The sequence below is a fragment of the Ambystoma mexicanum genome, chromosome 5q, assembly GCF_040938575.1.
Source record: "Ambystoma mexicanum isolate Mex_15411 chromosome 5q, UKY_AmexF1_1, whole genome shotgun sequence".
Taxonomy (NCBI): Eukaryota; Metazoa; Chordata; class Amphibia; order Caudata; family Ambystomatidae; genus Ambystoma; species Ambystoma mexicanum.
Window position 1 is genome coordinate 1,011,862,793 of NC_090933.1, and position 25,691 is coordinate 1,011,888,483.

The window sequence follows — 25,691 nt, forward strand, 5'->3', positions numbered from 1 at the left end:
TAGTCCATAGGTCTGGCGAGGGAACAACAAAGAGGATGTTGGTGAGGGTTTTCCTAGAGGAGGCACTGATATAGGTGTGAGCGATAGGGAGGCCTGGGTTGGAGACCAGGATATCCTTTTAAAATGTATTCCTACCAGATTTAGTGAGGGGAGCAGGATAGTCGATTGAGAAGTAGTTAGAAAAAGGGGATAAGGGATGGTAACTTGTATTTGGAAGAGCAGTCAATGGTCCTCTCGTCCGCTACCCGTTCTGTCAAAGTGTCCAAGGTTGGTAAACTAGATGCCAAACAATAATAAATCACCTCGACACACTGCCCATGATGGATAGTGCTAACCAATCAATGAGCCATGTAGTGATCTATTAGAAATGGTATCTGTAAGTAGGATGTGCCCAGGTGGAGCCATGTGATAGGTTGGTATCTGCCAATTTAATGACTAACCCCTAAACATTCTGTATGTAGCTCGACCTACTAACCAACCCCAACTCCCTGCAGGTTTTGTATATTGATTAGGTTTTGTATATTGATTATGTAACATTATTTCTGATGTAAATCTGTAACAAAACCTGCATGCAATCAGTAGTAAAATGAGAGTGTCAAGAGGAAATGTGTGTATGTTGTCTTGGTTTAAATGTGTTGTCTGAATAAAGTTGGGTTTTGACATGCGCCTGTGTCCTCCATCATTGAGTATTTTTCCTGAAAGATTGTGTGATCCTCGGCATCTTCTCAACAGTACGATAGGCCTTATGTGCAGTCCGATAAGGAGGTTTTAGCACTTTGAATGTTAGAGATGAAGGAAACATCGAGAACATGAGGAAAGCTATGAAGGTCCCAGGAAAAGACTTTCTCAGATTCTGTCTAGGGTACTCCTCTGGCTGCAGCAGTTGCAGTGCAGTTTGAATATTAAGGCTAGCGGAGCAGCATTCAGACACAGGTATGAAAGCTGTGGTCTGTGGATGGGATGTATAATAAAACCTTAGAGGTCACTGCACTACAAAGATTATCTAGAAATGGTGTTAACATATTAATTAATCTATGGTAACAAACTGAAGAAGCTGCACTTCAGTCAACATTCGGAAAATCCCTACCTGTGAAGGGGATATGTATTAAATCAATAACATCTCTCTTGACTGGTATACGTCATGCAATGAAGCCATTAGGAAGGAAAGTAGAATGTTCTGGCCCGTAGTAAGGAGGAACCCAACTGAATTGGATACTGGCCTTCTGGTTGTTCCTGCTATCAATACTCCTGACAAATTGTGTAGTGACCTATACATCACCCTGAGTTGATGGAGTGCCAAATTATATTTTTCTTGGCAAGACCAATATGTGAGTTCCAGTACTGGTCAGGGCATTCAATGAACTGAAACACCATTCTGAGGAGTTAGAAAACAAAATGAATAGTGTGGTAGTTGGAAAACAAACATAATAGTCCCTATTCATAAAAAAAGGATATATCTGACCCAACACCGTCCCACCCAGTGACTTTGATGGATGTTACCTCTAAGATATTTGCAGGAATGATGCTGGAAATACTGCAAGAGTGGGTACAAGAGAATGATGTCCAATCAGACACCCAGCTTTGCTGTTTGGGCAGGCACCTGCACTACATTTCTGAATTTCAATTTGTTGGCCAAGCATATGAAGAGTTTTGGAACTCCTGTTTGTGTGACCTTTATGGACCTTAGTTTTGCGAGTGACAACATGGATACAAGTTTTCTTTGGCCGGCCTTGAGTGAAATGGGTGTCCCAAAATCATTGCTCTCTATGCAGGAGGGTCTGCATGAAAATTCAAATGTTTCGGTTTGCTACGGGGCAGGGGACAAGTTTATTGAGTGTATTGACATTATAAAGAGGGTCTGTCAAGGAATCATGCTTGCCCCACTTCTTTTCAATCTATACATCAACACTCTTTCCGATAGTCGGAGGCTATTAGTGAGGATCTACCAAGACGTGGAGCAGGAGAAGCCTGGTGTTGGCTACTCTGATGATGCAGTGATTTTGGCAAACACAGTGAGATCCCTCTAATTACTAGTGGATGAATAGTATGTGCTATATGTCAGCGAGGGGATGACAGGTAAATCACAGCAAATGTTTTGTTATGTGTGTTTCGACTATATAAAAGCATTTTGATCCTGTGACCATTGACGGTCATAGACTGGAAATCTGTACCAACTTTGACTATCTCAGTCTTAGTTTCAACTCCAGGTTAACTTGGGGAAAAATGTCATCCATCTGACCACATGGTGGCAATACATAGGGCAAAGGCAATATCAGCCGAATCATGTGGGTGCACAATCTGGGGATATGACAGACTGGACTCTCTCCAGAAAGCATAGAATTATTTTTGTACACAATTACTTTCTGCCACACATTCCAAGCCTGTTTTTATGACCCACCTTGAGACTGCCTCTAGTTATTTGGTTGACTTGTTGCGTTCTAGACCAATTCTCTTTCGGCATTCCTTTGGAAACATGAGGAGGCAAACCTGGCAAAGATGATGATTCTAAGTTGAATCTCACACTCAATCTGGGAGGGAGTGAATTGGTTTGTTTATGTCAGCTTACATCTTCAAAAGCTGGTTATGGGGATGTGCTTTGAAAACACAGCATTGCTGCACAAAGTCTCAAAGCACATTTTGAAACATAAAATCATCCATCATTTTTCTTTTGTCAGGGAGCATGAGAAAATGCATAAACATCAATTTTGGTTATAACCCTGTCTCTCTCCAATCGAAGGGGCTGCTGGGTACTCGTCAGTGTTTTACCTCTTGGGCCATATTAAATGAATCAGCATTGAGGGCTGTGATGGACAAATGGAGTCGCAAGCCAATATCCAGAGATGCCTTTTCATGCATATGTGGGAAAGGGAGATATTGGCTCATGTTGTCTTGTTTTGTTCCTTTAATGCTGGAATCTGGAGAACAATGTTATTGGGAGTTCTGAAAGGGAGTGGTGTCAGGCAATAGAAACCACATCTGCCATTCTCCTTGTTTTGCTCAGCAGCGAGAGTGTATTGTGTGATCTGTGTTTTGAACATGTTTTATGGATCCTTGATATGAAATAAACAAATAACTACAACAAAACTCTCTCTGTTAGTAATAGATGTTTCCAAAATAATGCTTTCTTCCAAGAGATGCATAATATCCCCCAGTCACAACTCTAGTTGATCTTGATCGCATAAAGATTGTCCTACATTAGTTTCACTCTTATTGAACATATATTTCTTCCACACAGCGTGCACACCATCAGCGTCTTTTCTTTGGGTGTAATACATAATTGCAATACCAACAATATATAGAAGAAGACATTATAGTTCCACAACAAATATGAAATGTTATGACATGGAAAACAATGTCAAATAATAATAATAATAATAATAATAATAATAATAATAATAATAATAATAATAATAATAATATATAGATAAAATGTATGCATTGATCTTGATTGCATGTTTTGCTAAACTCTTATTGTCAAGTCTATTATATATAAGTCTCATTGTATGTGAGTTACCTTGTGCACATTTGTTCTATTGTTTTTAGATCAGCTGTAGCATCTTATTATTTGGTCAAAAGTTTTTTTTTAAGATTATTGGAAAATGATTTCTTAGCTCCCTCCCCTGGGAAAGTGCCATATTGATCTCCAGAGTTGTCCAATCTGAGGATACATGTTTAATATAAAACATTGTCATAAAAACGATCATATTAAAATAGGAAAATTCAACTAAAGTTGTACGTTTGTTTCAAAAAACATACTTGTTCCAGTCATATTCCATGGGCCCTTTTTTGCCTGGCACGTTTGAATTCTCATTTGAGTTTGTAATGAGAGAACTACCAAAACAAAAATACTCAATATGTACCTCTCAAATAAATAAGGAAAAACAACATCGCATATGCATTTCATTTATCTCAATATGAACTGAGGTTTTAAATATTTACTTTCCCAGGAATGTTCTAAGGGCACTTTTTGTAACACTCTTCTGCATTTCTCTAGTGTGTATATGCTTTCTGGTTACTATCATTTCTTGTTCTATATTTCTGTTTATTGTAATGATGAACTACACCCAAACAAAATGCCCTGAACATGTATACATTTTGTTTAATAAATATACACACAATCAATGGGAAATGTGTGAGGCTGATTTTTGAGATCAACTAGCGTTGTGATCAGACAATATTACATATGGCTAGGAAGAAAGTATAATTTTGGAAGTATCTGTTATTATTTGAAGATTTTAAAATAAACTATTGTAACACAAAGAGGACTCTAGTACACCATCAGCCCAGAGAATGTTTTTGTAGACCAACTCCTTGTTCAGCTTCGTATAGCTGGTTATAGCAGATAATTGAAGAGCCAGGTTTCAATGTATTTTCTGAAAGTCTTCAATGTGAGCTTGCTTGGGAAGTGGGATCCATAGTTTGGTTGTCAGTAGTTAGAAAAGGAGATCACCCTGCATTTTTCTGGTGAAGATTTGAACTATCACTAAAACAGCACCAGATCACCAAGTGTGATGAAGGAGCATTTTTGGGAAGAGTAATTTAGAAGAACTTGGTCAGACTCCTGTTGATACAGCGTATGCTGCAATATCACTAACAGATGTTGAGATGCATAATACTTTTACCTTAACTGTATTGGGTTTATTGATACACACAACCTCATATCTGTGTAAACATTGATCAAATGAATATTGGAGGTAATGTGGACAACAAACACGGCTTTTGAATGCAGCCTTGTCTTCCTCCAAATCAGAACCATTGAAATGGCTCAATATCTTTTCCCTTAGTCGTGTTAGATGTTCAATTTTAAATGTAGTGTGCCCAATTCAAAATTAATTTTCTCTGTGTGTGTATGTGCTTTCTTCTCATGCAATCAGGCAAAAATGTACACTCTGTATGCACACATGTTTTTGATACACAATGTGTTTTTAAAAAGGAATGCACACTCATTGTGGCGCCTGCCCGTTTACGAACAGAGCCTACATCACATATACGTACTTTCCAACCGTATGGAAAGTATTTTTCTGCCAATAGAAGTAACATGCCTGACTTGCCGAGAAGTGTCTACGTCATTTGCTCCCACAGGTAATGGTGAATAGAATTTGATTAGAAAAGCCATTGTACTCTGCATGTCTGAGTGGAAAAAGCAACCAAGAAGCAGCTGGATTTGCAAGCAAGAATTTGTTTTTTTAGTGGAGCAGTCTGTGCCCAGCCTTCCCACGGAGCAAACCATTACAGAATCACCCCCCCATGGAGGCGGATGCAATCAGAGTATGCCAGCCCTACCAGAGTGGTTAGCATTGAGTCCTACCACCATGGCACATGTGCTCTGTGTTATGAAGCAGAGGCAAGATGAGTTATCTACTTGACAATGATTTTCTTCAGGCAGAGACAATTTTGTAGAGACCTTTGGGTAGATTTGGTGACCACCATTTACTGGCCAGTGGGATCTGCCCAATTATAATACAATTTGCTGTAAAGGCTGATACTTAATTACACAATATGCCTGTAAGTGTTTAAAAGGTAGATATCACTGGCAGCAGAGGATGAAGTTTTCAGGTTCTGCTCAGTTAATTCCTAGGCCTTAACAATCATGATGTGGCCTTATATATAGGACATTGCTACTTCCTGCTTAAATTAGGCGATGAAAGGGACTGCTTGCCACTGCTTGCCACATATAAAGCACCCTGAGAAAATAAAACCCAAAAATACATCATATTGATCATCAACCTTCATAAAATGTATATTTGTACAGAGCCATACTAAATGTATTTTAAGCAGCATTGCACAGCTATCACATTACACTAGCCAAAACAGACAGCACACCTGATATAATTGGTGACATATTTGAAGGATTATGTACTCACTTTAATAAATCCCCACAAAACACATGCATCTCTATCTCTCTCTCTCTCTCTCTCTCTCTCTCTCTCTCTCTCTCTCTCTCTCTCTTTTTCTCTCCCTCTCTCTTTCTCTCTCTCTCTCTCTTTCTCTCTCTCTCTCTCTATATATATATATATATATATCAGAGCACAATCTGTTCAACAGACTTCTGTCAGGAACTTGGATATGGTCACTGGTGTCATTAACCGTGTGTATAGTTTTCTAATGTGTGATGTCATACATGATCATGCATGCCTTTTGGGCCGTAATCTCGAACGCTGTCGGAGCGGAGGTCTGCTCCCGCGCCATCCTCGTCGCCAGTGTTAAGAGGCGTGGGGGTGTTGGTGGGCCCCACGTTGTCACACAATCATGCGCTCCGCATTCACACAAGGAGACACGCCGGAGACGTGTTGCCATTCAGGTCCCCGGCGCAAACTGCCGGCGGGCCGTATTTATTTTCTCCAGCGCATGCGCAAGCCTCGTTCCCACTCGCACATGCGCACACTGGCGTATTACTACGCAACACCCATGGTTAGATATCACTACCCTGAACGGTGTTGTTTTGTATACCATGCAATTCATCAATTCTAATTACTGTCTATCAACAGTATGGGTGTTTTAGGTCCTTGCTACATTTAGCTACGCCTAAATGCAGTGACTATCACAAATGACTTTAATTACACAATTGTAGATATTCAGTTTTAATAATCACTCTTTAGGAGAATCATGCACTATTCTCTCATATCAGTCAACGAGGACGTCATTGCATTAGCTTTGATTTCACTGAGGGTCAAGGGCCTTGTTTTGTTATTTCCTCTGAATTTGATTTGGGTGAAATGATGCCACCCTATGTGATGTGTGTATGCTCTAATCAGCAATAAACCATCACTGAATAAGAGTAGTGTGGCTCTTAGCATCACATTCCCGTACAGCTGTTTTTCTGATACACATTCTTAACACTACTGCTACGACATCTGAATCATAGACTAGATGGATGGACAACTAGATCTCTCTCCCAGATTTGTTTGAGGCATAAGCTTACAATCACCCCATAGTTCAGTATTCCAGCTGCACATGACACAATAATAGCTTTGCGTTGGACTGTCAGCTTGTTTATGCAGCTCAAATGGAACATGCATGCATGTTTCTCTCTATCTAGACTTCACGAGCAAGCTGAACCCTAGCTTGTCTCCATAAATTGCTTTACCCAAAAGGCATAAATGAAGCAGAGCCTGGGAAGTCAGCGGTATCCACAATAGCAATATATTGTGGTTGGTTTTTAATCTTCTTTTTGGAAGTGTTGCTTTAGATTTGGATTTTTTTATTGACCCTATGAAATTTATCTGACGGTTATGTATGAATTCAATTTTGTTTGCACCAAATCGCACAACTCATCAGCAGAACCCTATTCTCCTCCTGGGAAATGAAGTACCTGACCGAAATTCACAACGATAGATAAAGACTGAAACCCACAACCAGACTGGGAATGCACACTGCGGTTTACCTTTTCCGTGCGTCACTTCTATCGTCCATGTACAATTCAGCGAATTTGGGTAAAACTCAGGGTAGCCAGGTGACAAAATGGTTCCACTGGGGCCTCTGACGTCACCGCCACATAGTGCTGGAAAAGAAACACAATGAATTCAGCGTCATTTTAAGTAGCGCAAGAGAGATTGTGTGTGTGTGTGTGTGTGTGCTCTAAAATGCAATCGATATGTTTAAATGTAGAACATGTCAAATCAGCAATATCCAGACGTTTCCATTCCCTTTCTAATACAGCTTATAGACAATCACATTGTATTCAAAACATCATTAAGGCAGAGGTAGCTTTTGCTTGAAATTAATGGTGTTCTCAGGGATGGGCATCATGTGTGGTAGCCAGTACTAGACAGGAAAGCCCAGATGAGGCTGCTTGCTATTGCCATTGGATGCATAGCAACCCCTTTATGTAATCAGTCAGACTGGTGATCTACTATGTGCAGGAATGCTAGTTGATATTGTTATGCCCCTACTCTTAAACTATGGGCCTCATTACAAGTTTGGCAGTAGCCTTTCCGGTAAAACCAGCAGGCTGCTGTCAAACTTGCAATTTTTTCCGGCACCCACGAATGGGCAATTACTGGATAATTACGGCCCCGCCGGACCTGGTAATTGCCAATTCGCTGGTGCCATAAAAGAATGCTCCCCATTCCCGTTTGAGCCCCATTGGGCTCAATGGGAATGGGGAGGTAGGATGCACCGGCACCGCTCAGAATGGTGCCGGTGCATCCGACATGCTCTGCACGCAGGCCAGTCCTGGTGGGCGGGAATGCACTTGCGAGTAGAACTTGTAGTTTGCCGGTCCGGTAACAACGGTACTGGCAAGCTTACTGGTAGCGTTGTTACCGGACCGGCAAACTTATAATGAGGACCCTGTGTATTCTCATGCTCAGCCATGCTTGTGCAATACATATAGTTTATAATATGATGGCACATGATCTGTTTCACGAATAATCCGATGCCTCCACCTGGAATATGATAAGTGTGTGTTGTGGTTCTTCTGCCACCAATATGATTGTAAAGAAATAACAACAGTGCTTGCAGGTGTTTTTAGGTCGTCCATGGTTTTTAAAGATAGCTCGTTTTTATTTGTAAGGAAACTCGCATCACGATCTCACAGACACCCTGTCAAAACTGTGCATTACATACAAGAAGACCAAATGGGACCTCAATAATATTACCCCAGCACAAAAAGGTAAACAGTGGGACTGATTTGCAAAGCGTTTTTCAATGAGATATTTTCATTTGTAAATCAGGCCAATTGGCCCTGATTACAAGTTTGTTGGTCTGTAAAACAGTGCCGGTAACAACAGTTACTGGCACCTTTTCTGGACCTGCAAACTACAAGTCTGCCGGTAGGATCTGTGAGCAACTGGCAGGCCTGATCTCCAAGTAGTTCTGGCCCCTACCGGCATATTTTTTAATGAAGCACCGGCACCATTAATAACGCAGCCGGTGCTTCAGGGTTACCATTCCCGGGGTTTCCTACGGGACTCTATGGGAATGGGAACTTACCGGCTTTCCGCCCGTAACATCCTGGTATTACCGGGATATCTGGCGGTGGAAACGCTAAGGTGAGTCTGCCAGTAACCCGCTGGTGCTACCAGAAGATTACCGGCAGACTCATAATGAGGGCCAATGACTCTAACAATTAATATCTAGTTATAAAAATCATATCTAAAGGTAAGAAAAATTAGTGTTTTAAATAATCTAAACGTGAACTGGGAGAGGGGATGTAACAGGGATAATATGGAAACTCAGGAGGCATCAGTGAGGTTTCCTAAAACTCGGTTATGCAAACTGTACTTCTCCAGATGTCTTGGACTATGAGTCCCTTGATCTCCCATCATTGGCTATGCTGTCTAGAGCTGATGGTAGTTAAAGCCTGAAACATGTGAGGAGCCACCAGTTTCAGACCCCGGTCCAGGGATCCCTTTGGGGTGTAAGAGAAATCTCAAAAAATAACTGCGCATCCTAATGTGCAGAGGGAAGCCACTACGTGGGAATCATAATCTTGAATGCCAGAAATGTGCGTGGGAAGGACTGTAGGCTTCACCTCTATAGGGTTAGCACGCATCCTTTGCAAATCACGATAAGTAATAATGCTTTGCAAAAGGGATGGCGATCCTGAAAAGTGCAGGGTTCCCAGCTTTGCTGTACAGTTTTGCATTGCTATTCCTTCAACAGGGGGCAGAAATGTAAAGTCTGGCATTGCAGAAGGTTGTCTCCTGTTCCCCACTTCCAAAACCCATGTGGGCGGGTGGAAAGGGGACTGGTAACATCAGGAGGACTCCACTCCTCTCTCTATGCAATGTCTGGCAGCAACCAATAGCATCGTGTTGACACACAGTAAAATATTGAGTTACTCACAGAGAGCCGGGCAGTGCAGAACTTGTGCTCACAACTCTTCCCTCTCAAAACAAGCAGATCCCTTTTTGATAATTAGGGGATCTGTGTATTGACATGCAACGTTGCACAATTGTGTTTGCACGCCATTTGCCAAACAGCTCTTTTTCATATGTAAATATTCTACCCTTTAGAGCTCTACTCACTTAACCAACCATTACATAATAACTACCATCCACGGAGCCAGGAGGCACTTATTTCAACCTGAGGTTACATTCCAGGTAAAGTGGCATTACAGAGGGTAATTACACTCTCTCTGGACTCAGTCAGGCAGAATCAAGAGGTCTAAGGGAGTGCAGGAGACACCAGGAGGATAGCCTTTTGGTGCATCCATCTGAGAAAGGTACTAACTAGTCTTTGCCGTGGTAACCCACATGTTTAGGGGTTCAGCAAGACCTGCCAGTACCACTGGTGAAATGTGACCGACTGTATAGCGGGGTCACACCAGGAAACTTTTTCCTGCTGGAGGCAACCGCCCCTCTGCCTTGTCATACTTACACAATGAGATGTACAGACTTCTCATTAGAAGCCCGTGCTAGTGCCAGCATCCCTGTCGCGACCTTCCATGTAATGGTGCTGCTGATGCTGCTTAAAGTAGATTACATTGTAAACATTAACAATTAATTTAATTTCTAATTGAAAGGCTATGCAATACCCTGAAAATGTTCAGCCGGAGAAGGAAGACCTGTCTTCCATGCTCTTATTCAAGTTCATTGCAGACTTCTACAATACTAAACACAACATGGCTGTTTCGGAAATGTGTATTAATACACTGGTTATCGAGGTAGTCCATGCCTTGAGCATGGCAGCCTCTGACCTGAGTACAGTCGACCTTGTTTTGAACTTCAGGATTGCCTATGTAAAACCACTGGCAGTGACATGCTTTTACAAATCGAATTTGATGTGTATACCGCCTGACAATGACTCACTCCACAATAATCTTATGTAAAGGCACCTTACTGCCTCCACTCTATGCCATTGCCTTCTTCGTAAGTCATTTCTCGTGAGTAATTTCTGTTTAGAATGGCGCCCCGTCCTTCAATAAACATAAACACAGTATGCAATATAATTCATAGTCTAGAATAAAAAAAAAAAAAAACATCGCAAGTGTTCATTAAATACTAATTGCAGCTATACATGTTTGCCTACTTGTTGTAGTTTTGTGGTCTGGCAAGTCGAAGAGAGTTCTTCACATTCTGATATATTTGCTTACTGTTCACAAAATGTGCTATGCAGTAACGCACTGCTCTCCACAATCTGAATGAAATTGTATTCATACATTGTTTTTGGCAGTTGTGCTGTCAGTGGGATTACTCAGCAAGTTCTTCCCCTTTCAGCCATCAATCAGAATGTTTGATTGATTTTTTAATTGAACATGTTGCATTAAGCCAAAATGCAGGCCATGCATTCCTCTGCCAACCACAATGAAACAACAGTGCTCGTTTATGATTCTTGAAATAAATGTAATTTGAACCTATTATTATTGATGTTCGCGTCATAAAGTAATGAAACATCAAAAATTAATCAAGTACTTGCACTAATACATTGTGTTCATGCTTTTCTAATTAACAATTTAATTTATAGTCCTTAACAGGAGTTCACATATAATTCACTTTCCTAGTTATTTCAACATAACGACACAGAGGATGTAGTAGAACCCAACTTTAGGAATTTGAGGCAGAGAGCGTGAAAGCGAATAGAGAAAAAGAGGAAAGGTAGGTCGAGTGAGTCAGAAAGGGAGATAGAGAGAGAAATAATGCAATTGCAAAGAGAAGGACGTGTTAGTGATGGTAAACAGTAGAGAAAACAAGAGAGGAAGAGAGTGATTGGGAATAAATGTTTACATGATCTAGAATGATAAAGGCTTAGAGAACATAGAAAGACTGAAAACGAGAGTAGAAGAGACAGAAGAATAAAAGTAACAGATTGGAAGAAAGTGGAAGAGAAAGAGAGAGATAAAGAGAGAAATAAAATTGGAGATCTATGTGAAAGATAGGATTTCTAAGGAGAGAAATAGTGGACATGAGAGTAAAGGGGAAGAGAGAAAAGGAGCAAGTCAGATTAAATTAAATATAGAAAGAAAGAGGTAGCAGAAAATGACTGATCAGGAGAGTAAGATAGAGGAGGAGAGAGAAAAAGAAAGAATGAGAGAGCAAGAGATTAAGATGCATAGATAGAGTTAGAGAGAGGACATTTAGGAAAAAACACAAATGAAAGTGAGAGCGCTACAGAGAGTTAGAGAGAAAGAGATTAAAGGTATAGAGGAATGGACAGAAGTACACTTTTAGCAGTGGGTGCAATGGACACAGTAGCATTACACAATTACCAGTCAGCAAGGACAGGACTCTATGAATATAGTGTGCTGGAAATCTGGTGGTTAAGAACAACTAGGCGAAGGCTGTGGGTCAATTCTGTGGGCCATTACTCCAGCACCCAACAAGGGGGGGGTAGCCATTCATACCCCAAGGTTTATCCAGGGTGCACATTGTTCAATTCATCTTTTTTGGAGATATGCTGCGTGCGTATTGTGTGAGCCAATCCCCCCTGCCAAAACAAGATGTCTGCCAACATAGGAAAAAGGACATAGTCCCTTTTCCATTTTTATGATGGTGGCCACAGGTGGAAGGAGTGCCGGGAACGAAGGACAGAGCTTCGTTCCAGCATGTAATAGTGGAGCGAGGGAGAGGGGTGGTGAAATTGTAAGGTTTGTTTTTGTGGGTGGGGGGAAGGTGGGGATGTGGCGAGACAACAGGGAGAGGTCCCCATTGCCTCCCCAGGATCAAGATGGCACAACCAGGGAAGGGCCTCATGTGGCTGTAAAAAGTGGGTGGAAAACAGGGTATTCTCATTCACTTTTCCAGCCACCTGATTGGCTGAACACACTTCCCCAGGTGCAAATGTACATTCAAATAGCTTACCTGTGTTTGGTTCTCAGCCCAAATGTTGCCTAAAAAATCCTTGGTATTCTGTACTGGTTTACTGTAAGATTAGATATATGTGAATTTAGGGTGAGGAGACAATCCAGGAACTGAGTATTATAACAAGACAGGAAGTAAACAGGAAAGGACATCAGTGGGCAGTGAACACTAGGTCGTTGACATTTTTTTGCGCGTTGACCAATCTACTTCTTATAGATATGCATCATAATATCCTTTCACAATAGCAGGACAGAACAGGCAAATGTGATCTTCATCAAGATAAAGACTAGCAATCATGGGGTTTAGACAGAGTCTGCTTGACTTTAAATACTACATTTTTCTTTAAACTTCATGGTGGTGAGGGAGTGGCTCCTAAAGTTAAAGAGGCTGGTGGAAATGGTGACTATTATTTCCAGGTATTGTGATGCATTCCAATTACTCCTTTGTTGCTGATGCATCATGCATTTACAAATTCAGTCTTTCAGGGGCAGAACATCCAGTTCAATTATGTTTGTAGGGTTACATTTTTGTGCCCTTATGCCATGTCCCGGACAATCTAGCCACTGTCCATGGCCACAGGTTATACTTCAGTCACCAAAGGTATATCACTATTTTTTGTACCTACATTATGCTTGTTTTCATGTCCCTGCCAATGCTCCTTACAAAAATTTGCTGGACATCCAGCCATGTTTTATTTTTTCAAAAGTGTCAAAATGTACGTACATACAAAAATCATATAACTTAACCCCCACTTGACAAAAAATCCATTCAGACTTTGCAGAAACATTCAAGGTTGAGTCTCAAATGTTTCTGAAAACATTTGTCTACATTCGTCATACAGCAACAAAGTTATAAGCCACCAAAAAATGTTGAGATCCCCTCTCATTTCACAGTACCCTTTTGCAAAAATTCCACCCAACTGTGTGAAAACATTTATATCTAGATCTAAAGTGTTTTTTCAAACCTTTGTGCTGATTCATCAAAATGTGCAAAACCATTTACATCAAGATCTCAAAAATATTGCAAACTTTTGTGCACATTCTTAAAATGCCACCAAATTTATAATCCTTTACAATATGTTGGGATCCCCCTCTAATTGTGTTCTCTCTTGACAAAACAGCACCACACTTTCCAAAACCATTCAGAATCAGGTCCATGATGACATTCCAAAATTTCATGCAGTTTCATTGAGTGGCACCAAGTTTATAAGCCATCCAAAAACTGTTTTTCATCAACCGCAGAATGCAGAAACAAGCATAGATTCCCCCAAACATCTAAGATGTCCGCTAACATCACAGGACAGCCCCAGACTGTTTGCAAACATCGGAGAAGAAAACACACCAGTTCTTTGGCTTTTATGGCTTTTTAGACCATGTCCCATCTTCATCACCCCTCACCTCCCAAGAGATTGCAGTACGTTTGACGAGTGCAATATTGTCATTTTTTAATGTTTTTAATGCGATGTTCGCGGACACCAGTGCCTGTCCACAAATCCAACATTGCGGCGTTTCCAAAAATCTGACGCACTTCATGCTTTTCACCATCCAATCAGCAGTGCTTATTGGATGGTGAAAAGTGTGAAGTGGGCCTGATGCATGTGGAACCCAAGTCCCATCTGGACCTATCGGAGACCCATCTGCGGACCGAAAAGGGAAGTGAGTCTGCATACCGAACACAGATATCACTTTTTCTTTTACCTACTTCTTGGTCATTTAAAAAAAATATACTGGATGGATGTACACCAAATTTACGAAAGCACTCCTTTGGGACCAAGCCTCTGCTCCTGCCGCAAATTTGGTGAAAATCCGTCTAGCGGTTTGGGCTGTAGGTGTGAGCAACATTTTTTTTCCATTGCATCTATGGGAAAAACTTACATTTTGGGACCGCCTATAACTTTGAACCTCCCCCCCCCCACCACCACCTTGACAAAACCTCACTAATCTTTGCAGGATCAATCTGACCGGGCCATATACTTTTTTTTGCAAAGTTTCCTGATGATTGGTCCAGGGGAGGCCAAAGTTATAAGTCACCCAAAAAGTGTTCTTCCTATGGGTTGAGCCACTTAACCATAACAACAGGGCTCCAACAGCTGGCTCTGTAATATATGGTTACATGTAAAAGCTTTAAAACCTAGTTATGTGTCTGTATCTGAATCTCTTAAAACACATTCAACTGCTACCATCTGTACATTGGGGGAATGACACACCATGTTGCACCATTTTGTCTGTCGCATTTAATTTTGCACACTATGGTAGAGCCATAAGTACACAACAGATCTGGATAGCACCGCACTGGTGTCCAGTCAAAGGGTTGAATACATTGATTCAAATTAGTTTTGAATCAAAAGGACTGAAAACTAAAAGGGTGAATGCCTTTTTAAAAAAGAAAAATGTTTTGGCTTCCGGAAAAAAAGTGTTTGACTCGAAACTATTGCATTCAAATCAATTGCAGTCAACCCTTTCACCTACAAACCACCGCACTACCACCACTGAACCACCACTGCACAAGAATTAGATGTGTCTTCAAAAGGGATCAACTTGTGTGCTGTAGGCCATCCTGGACTTAAAAGACTTTTCCAGGTCCTTCCCGGGTCATGCAACTGCCCCCCATTTGTATTGATTACAATAACATCAGCCTATAATAGTTTTTTTTTGTATTGTCACTGATGCATGGGCCAAATCGGTTACTGGCAACAGAGAATGCATCATCTGTTTGGAAAAGAGGATTGGGTACTCAACATACAATTTCACTCAACCCACCTGGTGGGTTATAGTCATGTTCTACAGGCCCATTGTCTTTGAATTATGTGAAACCAGTAGGTACTTTTATGTAATTAATAGTGTTGGTGTAACAGTGATGTTGAATGGACTCTTTCTGGAGGCTATGTTCAGTGCCTAAAGAAGTCCCTTGCAATTCTAGGCAGATTTTGATCTCCATAAATTGACATCATCAACATACCTGTGGTTTAGTAGCCAATCAGTTCTTGGACTGGGAGAATAGCAGCACATTTGTGAAACACAGTCCCATACTTTTCTTAGAGGCTGGACTCCAGCATGAAGTTCAATATAAGAATGCAGTTCAATGCATTTATTTGTTTTTTTATTATGGTATGTGGGTCACCAGAAAATGGTATAATACATAATTTTTCAAGGTATTTCCACAATATGATACCAAAAAAACAAAAACAAAAAAAAACATGTTGCAGTTAAGCACTGTAAAGTAGAGGGACAAGAAGATCAGTAATGCACTGTTTAATAAGGGGTTATCAAGCATACAAGGTAATACATGGACTTTAACAATCCAAGTTCCCTTGTACATCAAAGGTGAACAATAGTGAAATCAAAGCGACTGTAATTAAGAGCGACCATTGGACATGGCTCTCGTTTATATTACCCAAAAAAGCTATTTCATTGATCATCACCAATCAACACTTACTGTACTGTACACGTGCTGCTCGTATTCTGGAATAACCAACCTATTTGGCATATGGCAATTGATCATTTTGGATATGTGATCAGCCAAGTATAGAATTTTACAGTTTTTTGGTTGACTTAATATACATTTAACACATTTTGTTGTTTTGCACAGTCTCTAGCAGAGGGTGCATTTATTGTGTGGTTCACTCAGCTCCTGCAATTACTCTCATTATGTAATACACATGTGTTTGCAACTCAAACACAAACTCTCCTTTAATATTAATTTCTCTTATGCAAGTCTACCACTTTGTCCTAAAAAAACACTATTGCACAACATAAGATAAGATTCACACCATTGGATAACAGTTCCCAGTCTCCTCAAAGTAGAATCTGACATACATTCTTTGCATAAAATATTGTATGCCTGAAAACTGGTGTTCTCTAGCACCATGAAGTGTCTCATGTGATAGATGCAATTACCAATAATGATCTCGTACCCAAATAACCAGACAGAATCAAAAATGATGGTAAAGTACTATTTTATTATCAACATAAAATAAAGTAGGGCAATCTGGAAAATAATGGGCAGTAATTTACACACTCACACCCAAATGTGATTTATACAAAGGTTTTATGCATCGATGTGTGTCATATATAATGTCATCCTATGTGGAAAACTCTATTGAAATGAGGGGTTGGTTAAGGGAACATATCTTCCTATGGTATACATAAGTGTTAATAGCTTAATTGCCTGCCCCTTATCTGGAGGGCATGCCTTGAACTACCTCCAAATACGTATGAGTCACATGCCCCAACACCTCACCACACCACCAAATATCGGCTATGGTGCAATAATGTTCAAAAAGCACTAGCAGACAAAATGTCCCTCCTACAAAATAAAAGTGAAGCCAAACAATCCATACTCAATCTTGATCTAGACCAACAACCCACACCCACAACCCGAGAACCATCTTTGCTCAATAAATTTGCACGTAGTCCAATAACTACAAAAGAAACCATTAATATCATTAAAGGACTCAAACCTTCTAGATGCAAAGGCAATACCTGGTCAGCCACATTGATAAAGGAATGTGCACAGGAACTAGCTCCTCTCATTACGCCCATCATCAATAGTTCATTCACCTCCAGCTCCATTCCGGATGACTTAAAAGAAGCTTGGGTGTTACCCTTATTACAAAAAAAATATACCTTAGGCCCTAATATCCCAACTAATTTTTGACATATCACGACAGTACCATTCCTTCTAAAAATCCTTGGCCATGCAGCTAATCTCCAGAGCCAACAATTCCTAGAAACCAACAATCAACTAGGACTAAGACAGTCAGAGTTTAGACCTGGCCATGGTACAAACACAGCTTTACTGGATCTAAAAATACAGACGCACCGATTCAAAGACAGAGGAGACATATGTATCCTTCTTCTATGAGACCTCTCGGCTGCCTTTCATCTGGTCAACCAGAATATCCTATGCGACCACCTCGAAACTGCATTCCTGTTCTCAGCAGAAGCCAACAAATGGATTGAATCCTTTCTTTCCAATCGTACAATGAGAGTCTTCTCAACCACAGAAGCAGTCTCCCCCATCCCAGTAACCTGGGGCATCCCACAAGGTTCAGGCATATCACCAACATTGTATAATGCATTTGCAAAGCTCCTCTTCAACAAACTAGATAACATGGGCATCACTTAAACTAATTACGAGGATGTTACGCAAATACTAATGCCAATAACAGGATGTCATGACACTGACACCCTAAACCTGAACAAAATCTACCCTGCCATCCAGGCCTTGATGGCCCAAAATGAATCATGCCTTAATGATGACAAAACAGAGCTTATCCTAATAGGAAATAAATCCAAACTTGATAACCTATGAAAATAATACAAATCCTTTAATATCAATGGAAACGAGATTCTGGTCGAAAAAGAAATAAAAGCATTGGGGGTCTACATTGACTCATCTCTCTCCCTCACCAGACAGGTGAATGCTGTTGTCTCAAATGCAGCCTATACTTCCAAACTTGTCAGATCCAGCAGACCTTTTCTCTCAACTGACAATAGGGTCACACTAGCAAGAGCCTTGATCCTTTCTGGGATATACTATTATAACTCACTATTCGCAGGCACTAGTATGAGTAACATCAAAAAACCTCAAGTTGTGCAAAATAACACGATCAGAGCAGCTTTGAAAATACCCAAGAATGAGCTTATCTCCTCTACCAGACGACTCATACACTGGCTACCCATCCACGACCGGATTAAATTCAAAATTCTCACGCTTACCCACAAATGCCACAAATGCCTGGCCAACAATGCTCCGACATATCTCAATAAACAAATCACCAGAACCCAATCCAACAAACCTACTCGCTCCTCCCGCTCCAACCGTATCACCACCACAATTGAGAAACTACCCATCCATGTGGTCATTCTAAAAAAGTCGCAAAACCAGGCTATTCAGACTAGACTCACAACAATGACTTACCCGTCACAAACGATAAGCAACATACTGATCATGCCGTCTTCTAGGACACCTGCTAAAGTCAAATTGTCATTACTAGCCTGCATGTCTTCCTGCATGTACTTGTCCTATGAATGCAAATACAAACTGTAACATGTAGCGAACATGTACCTGCCTTATGAATGTAACCGCAATCGGTAACATGCAACAAGTACATGTATGATGTACTAACACCTCAATTTAACCATATTCTTAAGTTCTAGCGCCTGATGCCCCTTGGCTAAGTGTGCTGTACAAATGCCAAACAAATAAAATAAATAAAGGATACTGATTATAGCGGAACAAACGGCAGTGGCTTGGTCTTTGCAACATTGTATAGCGTATTGTTACATAGAATCTATAATTGCTTGGCATGTTTTCCCAACCATGGACTTTTGGCTCGTTAGCAGCACATAAGCAAAACAAAACTCAGGTGCTGCAAGCAAGCCAGACTACGCCCTACTTTCCCAATTAGTCCATTTCTCTCATTAGTCAGGCCCTAAGCCAAGAGTTCTCCTTTGTATATGACCTCAAAGCCTGCTCTCTGTTCTGGGACATTCAAGAGACTGTAAGGACACTAGTATCTTTGTTTGCTGATTCACGTGTGATAAGACCACACATTTGTCCAATTCAACCTTCTTTTCACTAATTATTGATTCAATTCTGCTGGGTTCATTACACTTCTCTGCCTCTGGGCCCTTTCTCACTCCATATTACATTGGTTTTCCACATCTTCAATTGTCAAATACATGTCTCTTTCAGATTGGTTCTCCTTCGCTTAATCGAAGAGAAATATGTCCAATGTACATGGCTCATCCTTTTGACTCCCTTTGTGTCTTGCAATTATTCTTGAAATAGCATAGGTGATGCCAGACCAATAGACTCCTCTTTATTCCTCAGACAAAGCTGTTTTTTCCAGCGTCTGCTGACTCTGCTGCAAAGTACTGTCTCTCAGTTAGATTCAATAGTTTTAATATGAGTCTGACATACATCTTTCCATCATGGCCACTCTAGCCATGTTATGCTTTCCTCTGCATCAAGCTTCTATATGTCTCATCTACCTTGTGTTTCTGTGTCTACATTTATTAATCAACAGGTCACTTTATCTTATTTTCTTTGCATATACAATTTCTTCATATTCGATTACATGTTTTTCGTGTTACATCAGATCTTTATCCTTTGAGTATTTAAATATTGTTTCAGTGAGTCTCAGTATCTCTCCTCTATGATATGATATGATATGATATGATATGTATAACGCGCTTAATACCCAGAAGTTTCTAAGCGTGGACCCGGGGATCGAACCTGTTGTGCTTCGTGTCGTCTTGCTTCCAAGGCGAGCACGTTGCCCCTGAGCTATCCTTCCAAGACTATGATGTCACTCTGTTCTTGCCAGATTTCAATTATAATACTATGATGTCCAATGGTGTGTGCAGACATCCTTCCACCATCTCAGTGCGTGGGTACATTTGATACAGTTGTCTGAGTGCATATCGTCTCTCATACACTAAATGTGGTATTGGGATGATACCTAGTGGCCCACATAGGGTTCTTCTCCTACTGTTCCAGTTTAATGGAGGTGAGGGGGCAAAGAGTAAACATGGCAAAAGGAAATCCCACGTTCTCCTCTGGGGCTCCTCAAGAGCTCCAATCATGCATTTGAGAGTTCTATTAAACCTCTCAACTAAGCCATTTGTTTGTGGATGATAAGCTGCTGAAAACATATTGGAGACCTCACACTCCTTCCACATGGCTTGCATATACTTGAACATGAATTTGCTACATCTGTCAGACACAACTTTTTTAGGGATGCCAACCCTAGTAAAGCCTTAGCAATTGACCTGGCAGTTACTGTCTTCAGTTGGATGTCGTCAGGATTTCTGGTGGCATGTTCAACTAACACCAGAATAAACGTGCTGGCAGAGGATGTTTGAGGGTCAAGGAGACAAACAATGTGAATCCCTACCCTCTCAAATGGTATACCAACTACTGGGAGTAGTATCAATGGAGCCTGAGTCGATGTGCCACTTTTACCAGAGATTTGGCAAGTAGCACAACTCCTTTAGTGACCTTCTACCTGGACCCCCATCCTAGGCAAATAGAAGTGCATGGAAACCTCTCCTTAGTCTTCTTGATACCAAGATGACCTGCAAGGGGGACCCCATGTGCCAACTGCAGGATGAAGGGTCTCACCTGAAGGGGGACCACCAACCTCCTATTGTCTCCTTCAGTGGACTCTATGGGCTCACTATAAAGTAGGCACCTACCAAAAAACTTTGTGTTTCCCAGGAGGCTCACACTCAGTCTGAGAACAGGCTTGTCTCATAAGGCTTTTCAAAGATCGGCACTCACGTTGGCCTTTCCTGAATTATTCCATTCTGGGAGCCCCCTTCTGCAAGTAAACTATGCCACTCAGAGTGGTCATGGGGGCCAAATGCTTCAGGCAGTTCCTATCCTTGTGAGGTTCAGTAGTTTGGCTAAATGCCTCCACCCGAGTAGCAGGTGAGTTGGGGGGAATTTTGTATTTCCCTCACTTTGTTTGTTGATTCCTTTAGCCTTGGGTTTCCCCTTTGGTTGATATCCTACAATACCTAAGTCTCTGAGAATATTTCCCAACAGTACTCTCCCAGGGGCTTTCCTGTGAACACTTACAGGTATGCTGACTTACAGGTATGCTGACTAGTGAACCATTCACAGCTAGAGTTGCAAGCATAACTGGAAACTTGAGAAGGGGACCATCAGCTAACCTAGTGGGCACCAGAGGGGCTCTGTCCAGCTTCTCAATATTTACCAAAGTGAAATCCACTACGGTTCTGTTGACACCAGTGTCCCTGATGACAGATGTCTCTAAACCATCCACCAGGACACTATCCTTGAAGTAATGATTGGTATTGTCAGGGATGGAGGCATATGCCTCAGGCATTCTATGTTACCAGGATCACAGGAAAACAAAAACTACTTTTGATCTGAATAATCCACTATGAGGTCTACCTTTTGTTGTATGCTCAATAGTTAAATACCACTCTTTCATTTGTTGACAAATGATGGTACCCCACCCCCCCTGTGTTTGTGTACCGGCTATATTTAGTCACACTCAGATCATTTAGGGATTTATGCTTCATCATACTTCTCCTGATGTTGAGGGTTGTAATTAATTAAACCAACCCTAATTCTAAACAGATGAATCTACCAGTGTTCCTTGGGGAAGGCCTGATGCCTGCCGCATGATGTTACCTTCCAATGTCTTAAGCCACAACACTTCCTTTTCATTAAACTATTTCAAGCCGTTTGAGATACTTAGGACTGAGCTTGAATGATACACCATTGATAAACCTTTGGAGGAACAGCCTGCCTTAGTTGTGGCAACCTTTCTGATCACCCAAACTTACAAAAAGCTCTGTTAGTGATATATTTACGACTGGCTTGAATTGAGCAGGTTGAAGAGATAAGGGCATCTAAGTATGATACACCATTGATAAACCTTTGGAGGAACAGCCTGCCTTAGTTGTGGCAACCTTTCTGATCACCCAAACTTACAAAAAGCTCTGTTAGTGATATATTTACGACTGGCTTGAATTGAGCAGGTTGAAGAGATAAGGGCATCTAAGTATATGAATATATGTGTCTACTTTTTCTATCGCTTCGCCATCTATTTTCCACAAAAAGTCAATTCCGTCACACTTCCCTGATATTTGTCTTGCACTTGTATAATTCTAGCCTGTTGTTTTTAGAATAGGAATACATTGCTATCAGTGCCCTTTGCAAACTGACTGGCGCTCAATCAATCAAAACTGTATTGTCAGCACTCAATAGCCACCCTACCCACCTATAGCCTATTTTGGAGGGAATGTATTAGAGGTGTCCAGTGCTGGTCCTAGATTGGCAATGTGCAGATTAAATAGCGCTGGCACCAGCGTGCAGTCTTGTTATAGACCATTACTGCTATCTACATACTCTGTCACAAATCCCTCAATTCTGGTTCTGACGGCGACTGACATCCCAGTGTATAATAACCTTATTGCATAAGGAGATCTTCTTCGATACCCCAGCTTAGTAGTTTGGACCAGAGCCTTGATCTGTCCACTGTATCAAAAACTTTGAAGAAATCAATATGTGGAATGTACAAATTCCTATCCTTTTGTGCCAGCGTATAACAAATTTAATAGAATAAAGCCATATATTTTGATAGGTGACCATTTTATTCTCCATAATCCTGCTTCTTGGTTAGAGAGTATTTCAAATTGATCTACCCAGTGGTTGAGACTTTTCAAAATTAAGTTACACAGTAATTTCCCTGGATCATCTAGCATAGCTTGTAGCCTATAATTAGCAACTCATGTGTGGTCTCCTTTTTTGTACACTGGAATTGGTATGGATTTTTTCCAGGACAAGGGGATAATACCTTGTTTGCTGATTTTTCTGAGCTTCCAAGCTTCCGTAGACTTGGTATCCATATCTCTGGATTGGCCCTCTGTGCCTTATTGGATAGGCCATAGGATTGACCATGGCTTCGCAAGCATACTCAAAAGCAGTCAGCCAGTCCACAATGTCATTTTCCTCATCATACAGACTGGGCATATCTTTAGGAAGTCTAGAATGTGAGGAGGAACCAGAACCATTTCCAGATTCCCTTGAGGAGCTGTTGGCAGCTTGAAGCTTAGCAAGCTACCACTGATGTTCCCGATCTTTCTGTTTTCCCAATGTTTCCATCTCCAGTTTTTCCAGGTTAAACTCAAGTTCTTGTTCTGGTTTCTGTCTCTTGAAATCTAACACAGCCTCAGCTTCAGAGGAAATAGAGGACACAGGGGATTGAGCCTCACTATCATCCTCATCCTCTCTCTCTAGGATGGCAGCAACAAACACACCATGACCCTTACTGAGAGTAGTGCCAGAACCTTCTGCACTATTATAAGGTGGAAGAGGTACAATCCTATTTTCTTGCCAATCAATAATCTTTTGGATTAGTTCAGGTCATGTGCCAGAGGCAGTAATGCCCCGTTCTGCACATAGCATTCTTAATGTTTCTAATTTAGACGCACTCAAAGTAATAGCAGTGACTGATTCCATTCTATAAGTTAATTTAATTGGTTTACAACTACTGGCTAACAAAGGTCACTGTGTTAATGTGTAAATGTAATCCACTGCCACACCAATGTGCAGCACCCAAGTACCTCATTGCTTATCCCACCGCTGAACACCAATTAGTTAAAATGAATTTGTGAACTCTGTTCTAGTGTACAGATATTCAGGAGGCAATCCTAGTTTATTGAAACAGGGAACACTTCTGCAAAGTTAGCCAGAACAATTCAAGCTAGCTTGGAGAGCAGTCTGAGGAGTAGTGAGGGTGATCTGAGGTCCTGGATGAGTGCACACAGTAGGATGCAACAATTACCCTTAGACAGCAGTATATCAAAAATATACCATTTATTAGGTCCAGAACAAACAAAGGGGAATCATGAAGAACACAGCAATACAAGTATTTATACACAAACTATTAAAATATATTTACAGTCACATTTCGGTCAAAGCAGTAAAGTTTGGATTCCCGCCAAAACCTGTAAGGATCGAAAGTACACAACAACGTTATCACAATGGCCAACTCCAGAAATGGAAATCCATAACTTAAGAAGTCCAGCCTACGAAGATCGGAGCTTTGTGCGCAATGTTATGTTTGTGCGTAAAAGCGCTTGTTGATGTGTAAAGTTTACAAAGGAAAACATTCAATGGGAAGGAAAAGGACACTGGAGTGTGAGAAATTTGGTTCCAAGATTCAGAAGCAAGTCTGCTACGGAGAAAAAAGCTGTCCCCAACTTTTGGACCACTATAGGGAGCAACAGCCACACAGTCAAGGCGAGGACCACAAGGGATCCTTTGTAAGTAAAAACGGTATGGATGAACTAGAGGCCATCGATAAGTGGTATGATTACTCACCATTCTTAGCTAACTCCAGGTTCAAACTTGGAAGGTTTGAAGACGTTTGCCTGGACTATGACATCCCCTCCTTGGTTATGCTTCAAAGTGCTGATTTGCTCAGGAGCTAGATCTCTCGTCACAAATAGAGGACAAAGAAAGCACTGATGAAGCTGGTCTCGGGATACTTGAAGAAAGGCAGAAAAGTCACCAGCAGCGACCACCACTATCGTACAGTGATACAGGAGCACCCAAGTATTGCAGACTGAGGCACGCTTCTCTCTCATGGCCCAAAGCAGTAGGGATAACTAGATCTGACTAGAAGGTGCTAGGGCACAGAAACGCAAGGACCTCAGTGTGCGGTACTGTAATGTACTTTGCACACTGAAATACAGTTGCCAAAAGTCGCAACAAAGTCATAAGACTAATGGAAAACATGTTTCCCAGTACTGACTGTCAGAAGGCCAGAACAATGCATTAAAACCCAGTGGAATTGAACTGAAGGCTGTGCTCCACTGGCAATAATTCAGGACAGGTGGCTGAAACAAAAGCAAATGTTTGGCTGGTCCACAAATATAGAGGTAAAACATCAGTAAGCGAAACTGTACCTAACAATCCCTACTCCACCTTCCATTTATTCTGCTCCTTGCTACATTGTGTGGAATCCATGCCACGTCCAAAACTGGTGAGTTTTGGTTATTGGTGGCAGCAAGCAGGGATTCTAGTTTGGCCTGTCTGAGCAGAGTTTGGGGCTTGTCACAGACTGCTGGGCAGACCTCTGTGTGAAGTGAGAAGGGATTCTGACTACTACCAGGAACAATTCCCGAGGAACTCCTGACAAATGCCTTGCCCTGCCTTGTCGAGTCCTGGCGTTGACAGGCAAATGTCCCATCAGCACGGTGTGCATAGCACCTGAGCATGTTAGAGTGAGTTTTGAGGCCTCTCTCATGCTCCTAACCAATAGAATAAAGAATGTGAATGGCTGATTGTGGGCCTTAGATTTCAAGCTGGCCACTTCTATTTGAGGCAGAGAGAGAAAGAGATTGAGAGAGAGAGAAATGAGCTAGTTGGCGTTCAGAGCTTAAAAATTGGGCCCTGACT

At 41.2% G+C, this 25,691-nt stretch overlaps 1 protein-coding gene across 5 annotated transcripts in view; it reads right to left on the bottom strand.

The window, feature by feature from the left end:
- CSMD3 (CUB and Sushi multiple domains 3) overlaps positions 1 to 25,691 on the bottom strand; it is a 3,270,409-nt gene that overhangs the window by 1,388,145 nt on the left and 1,856,573 nt on the right. For all 5 annotated transcript variants that reach the window (XM_069621531.1, XM_069621530.1, XM_069621528.1 and 2 more), the window contains one exon: positions 7,385 to 7,501. In XM_069621531.1, coding sequence (XP_069477632.1) covers positions 7,385 to 7,501 — 117 coding nt within the window. The remainder of the gene's footprint in view (positions 1 to 7,384; positions 7,502 to 25,691) is intronic.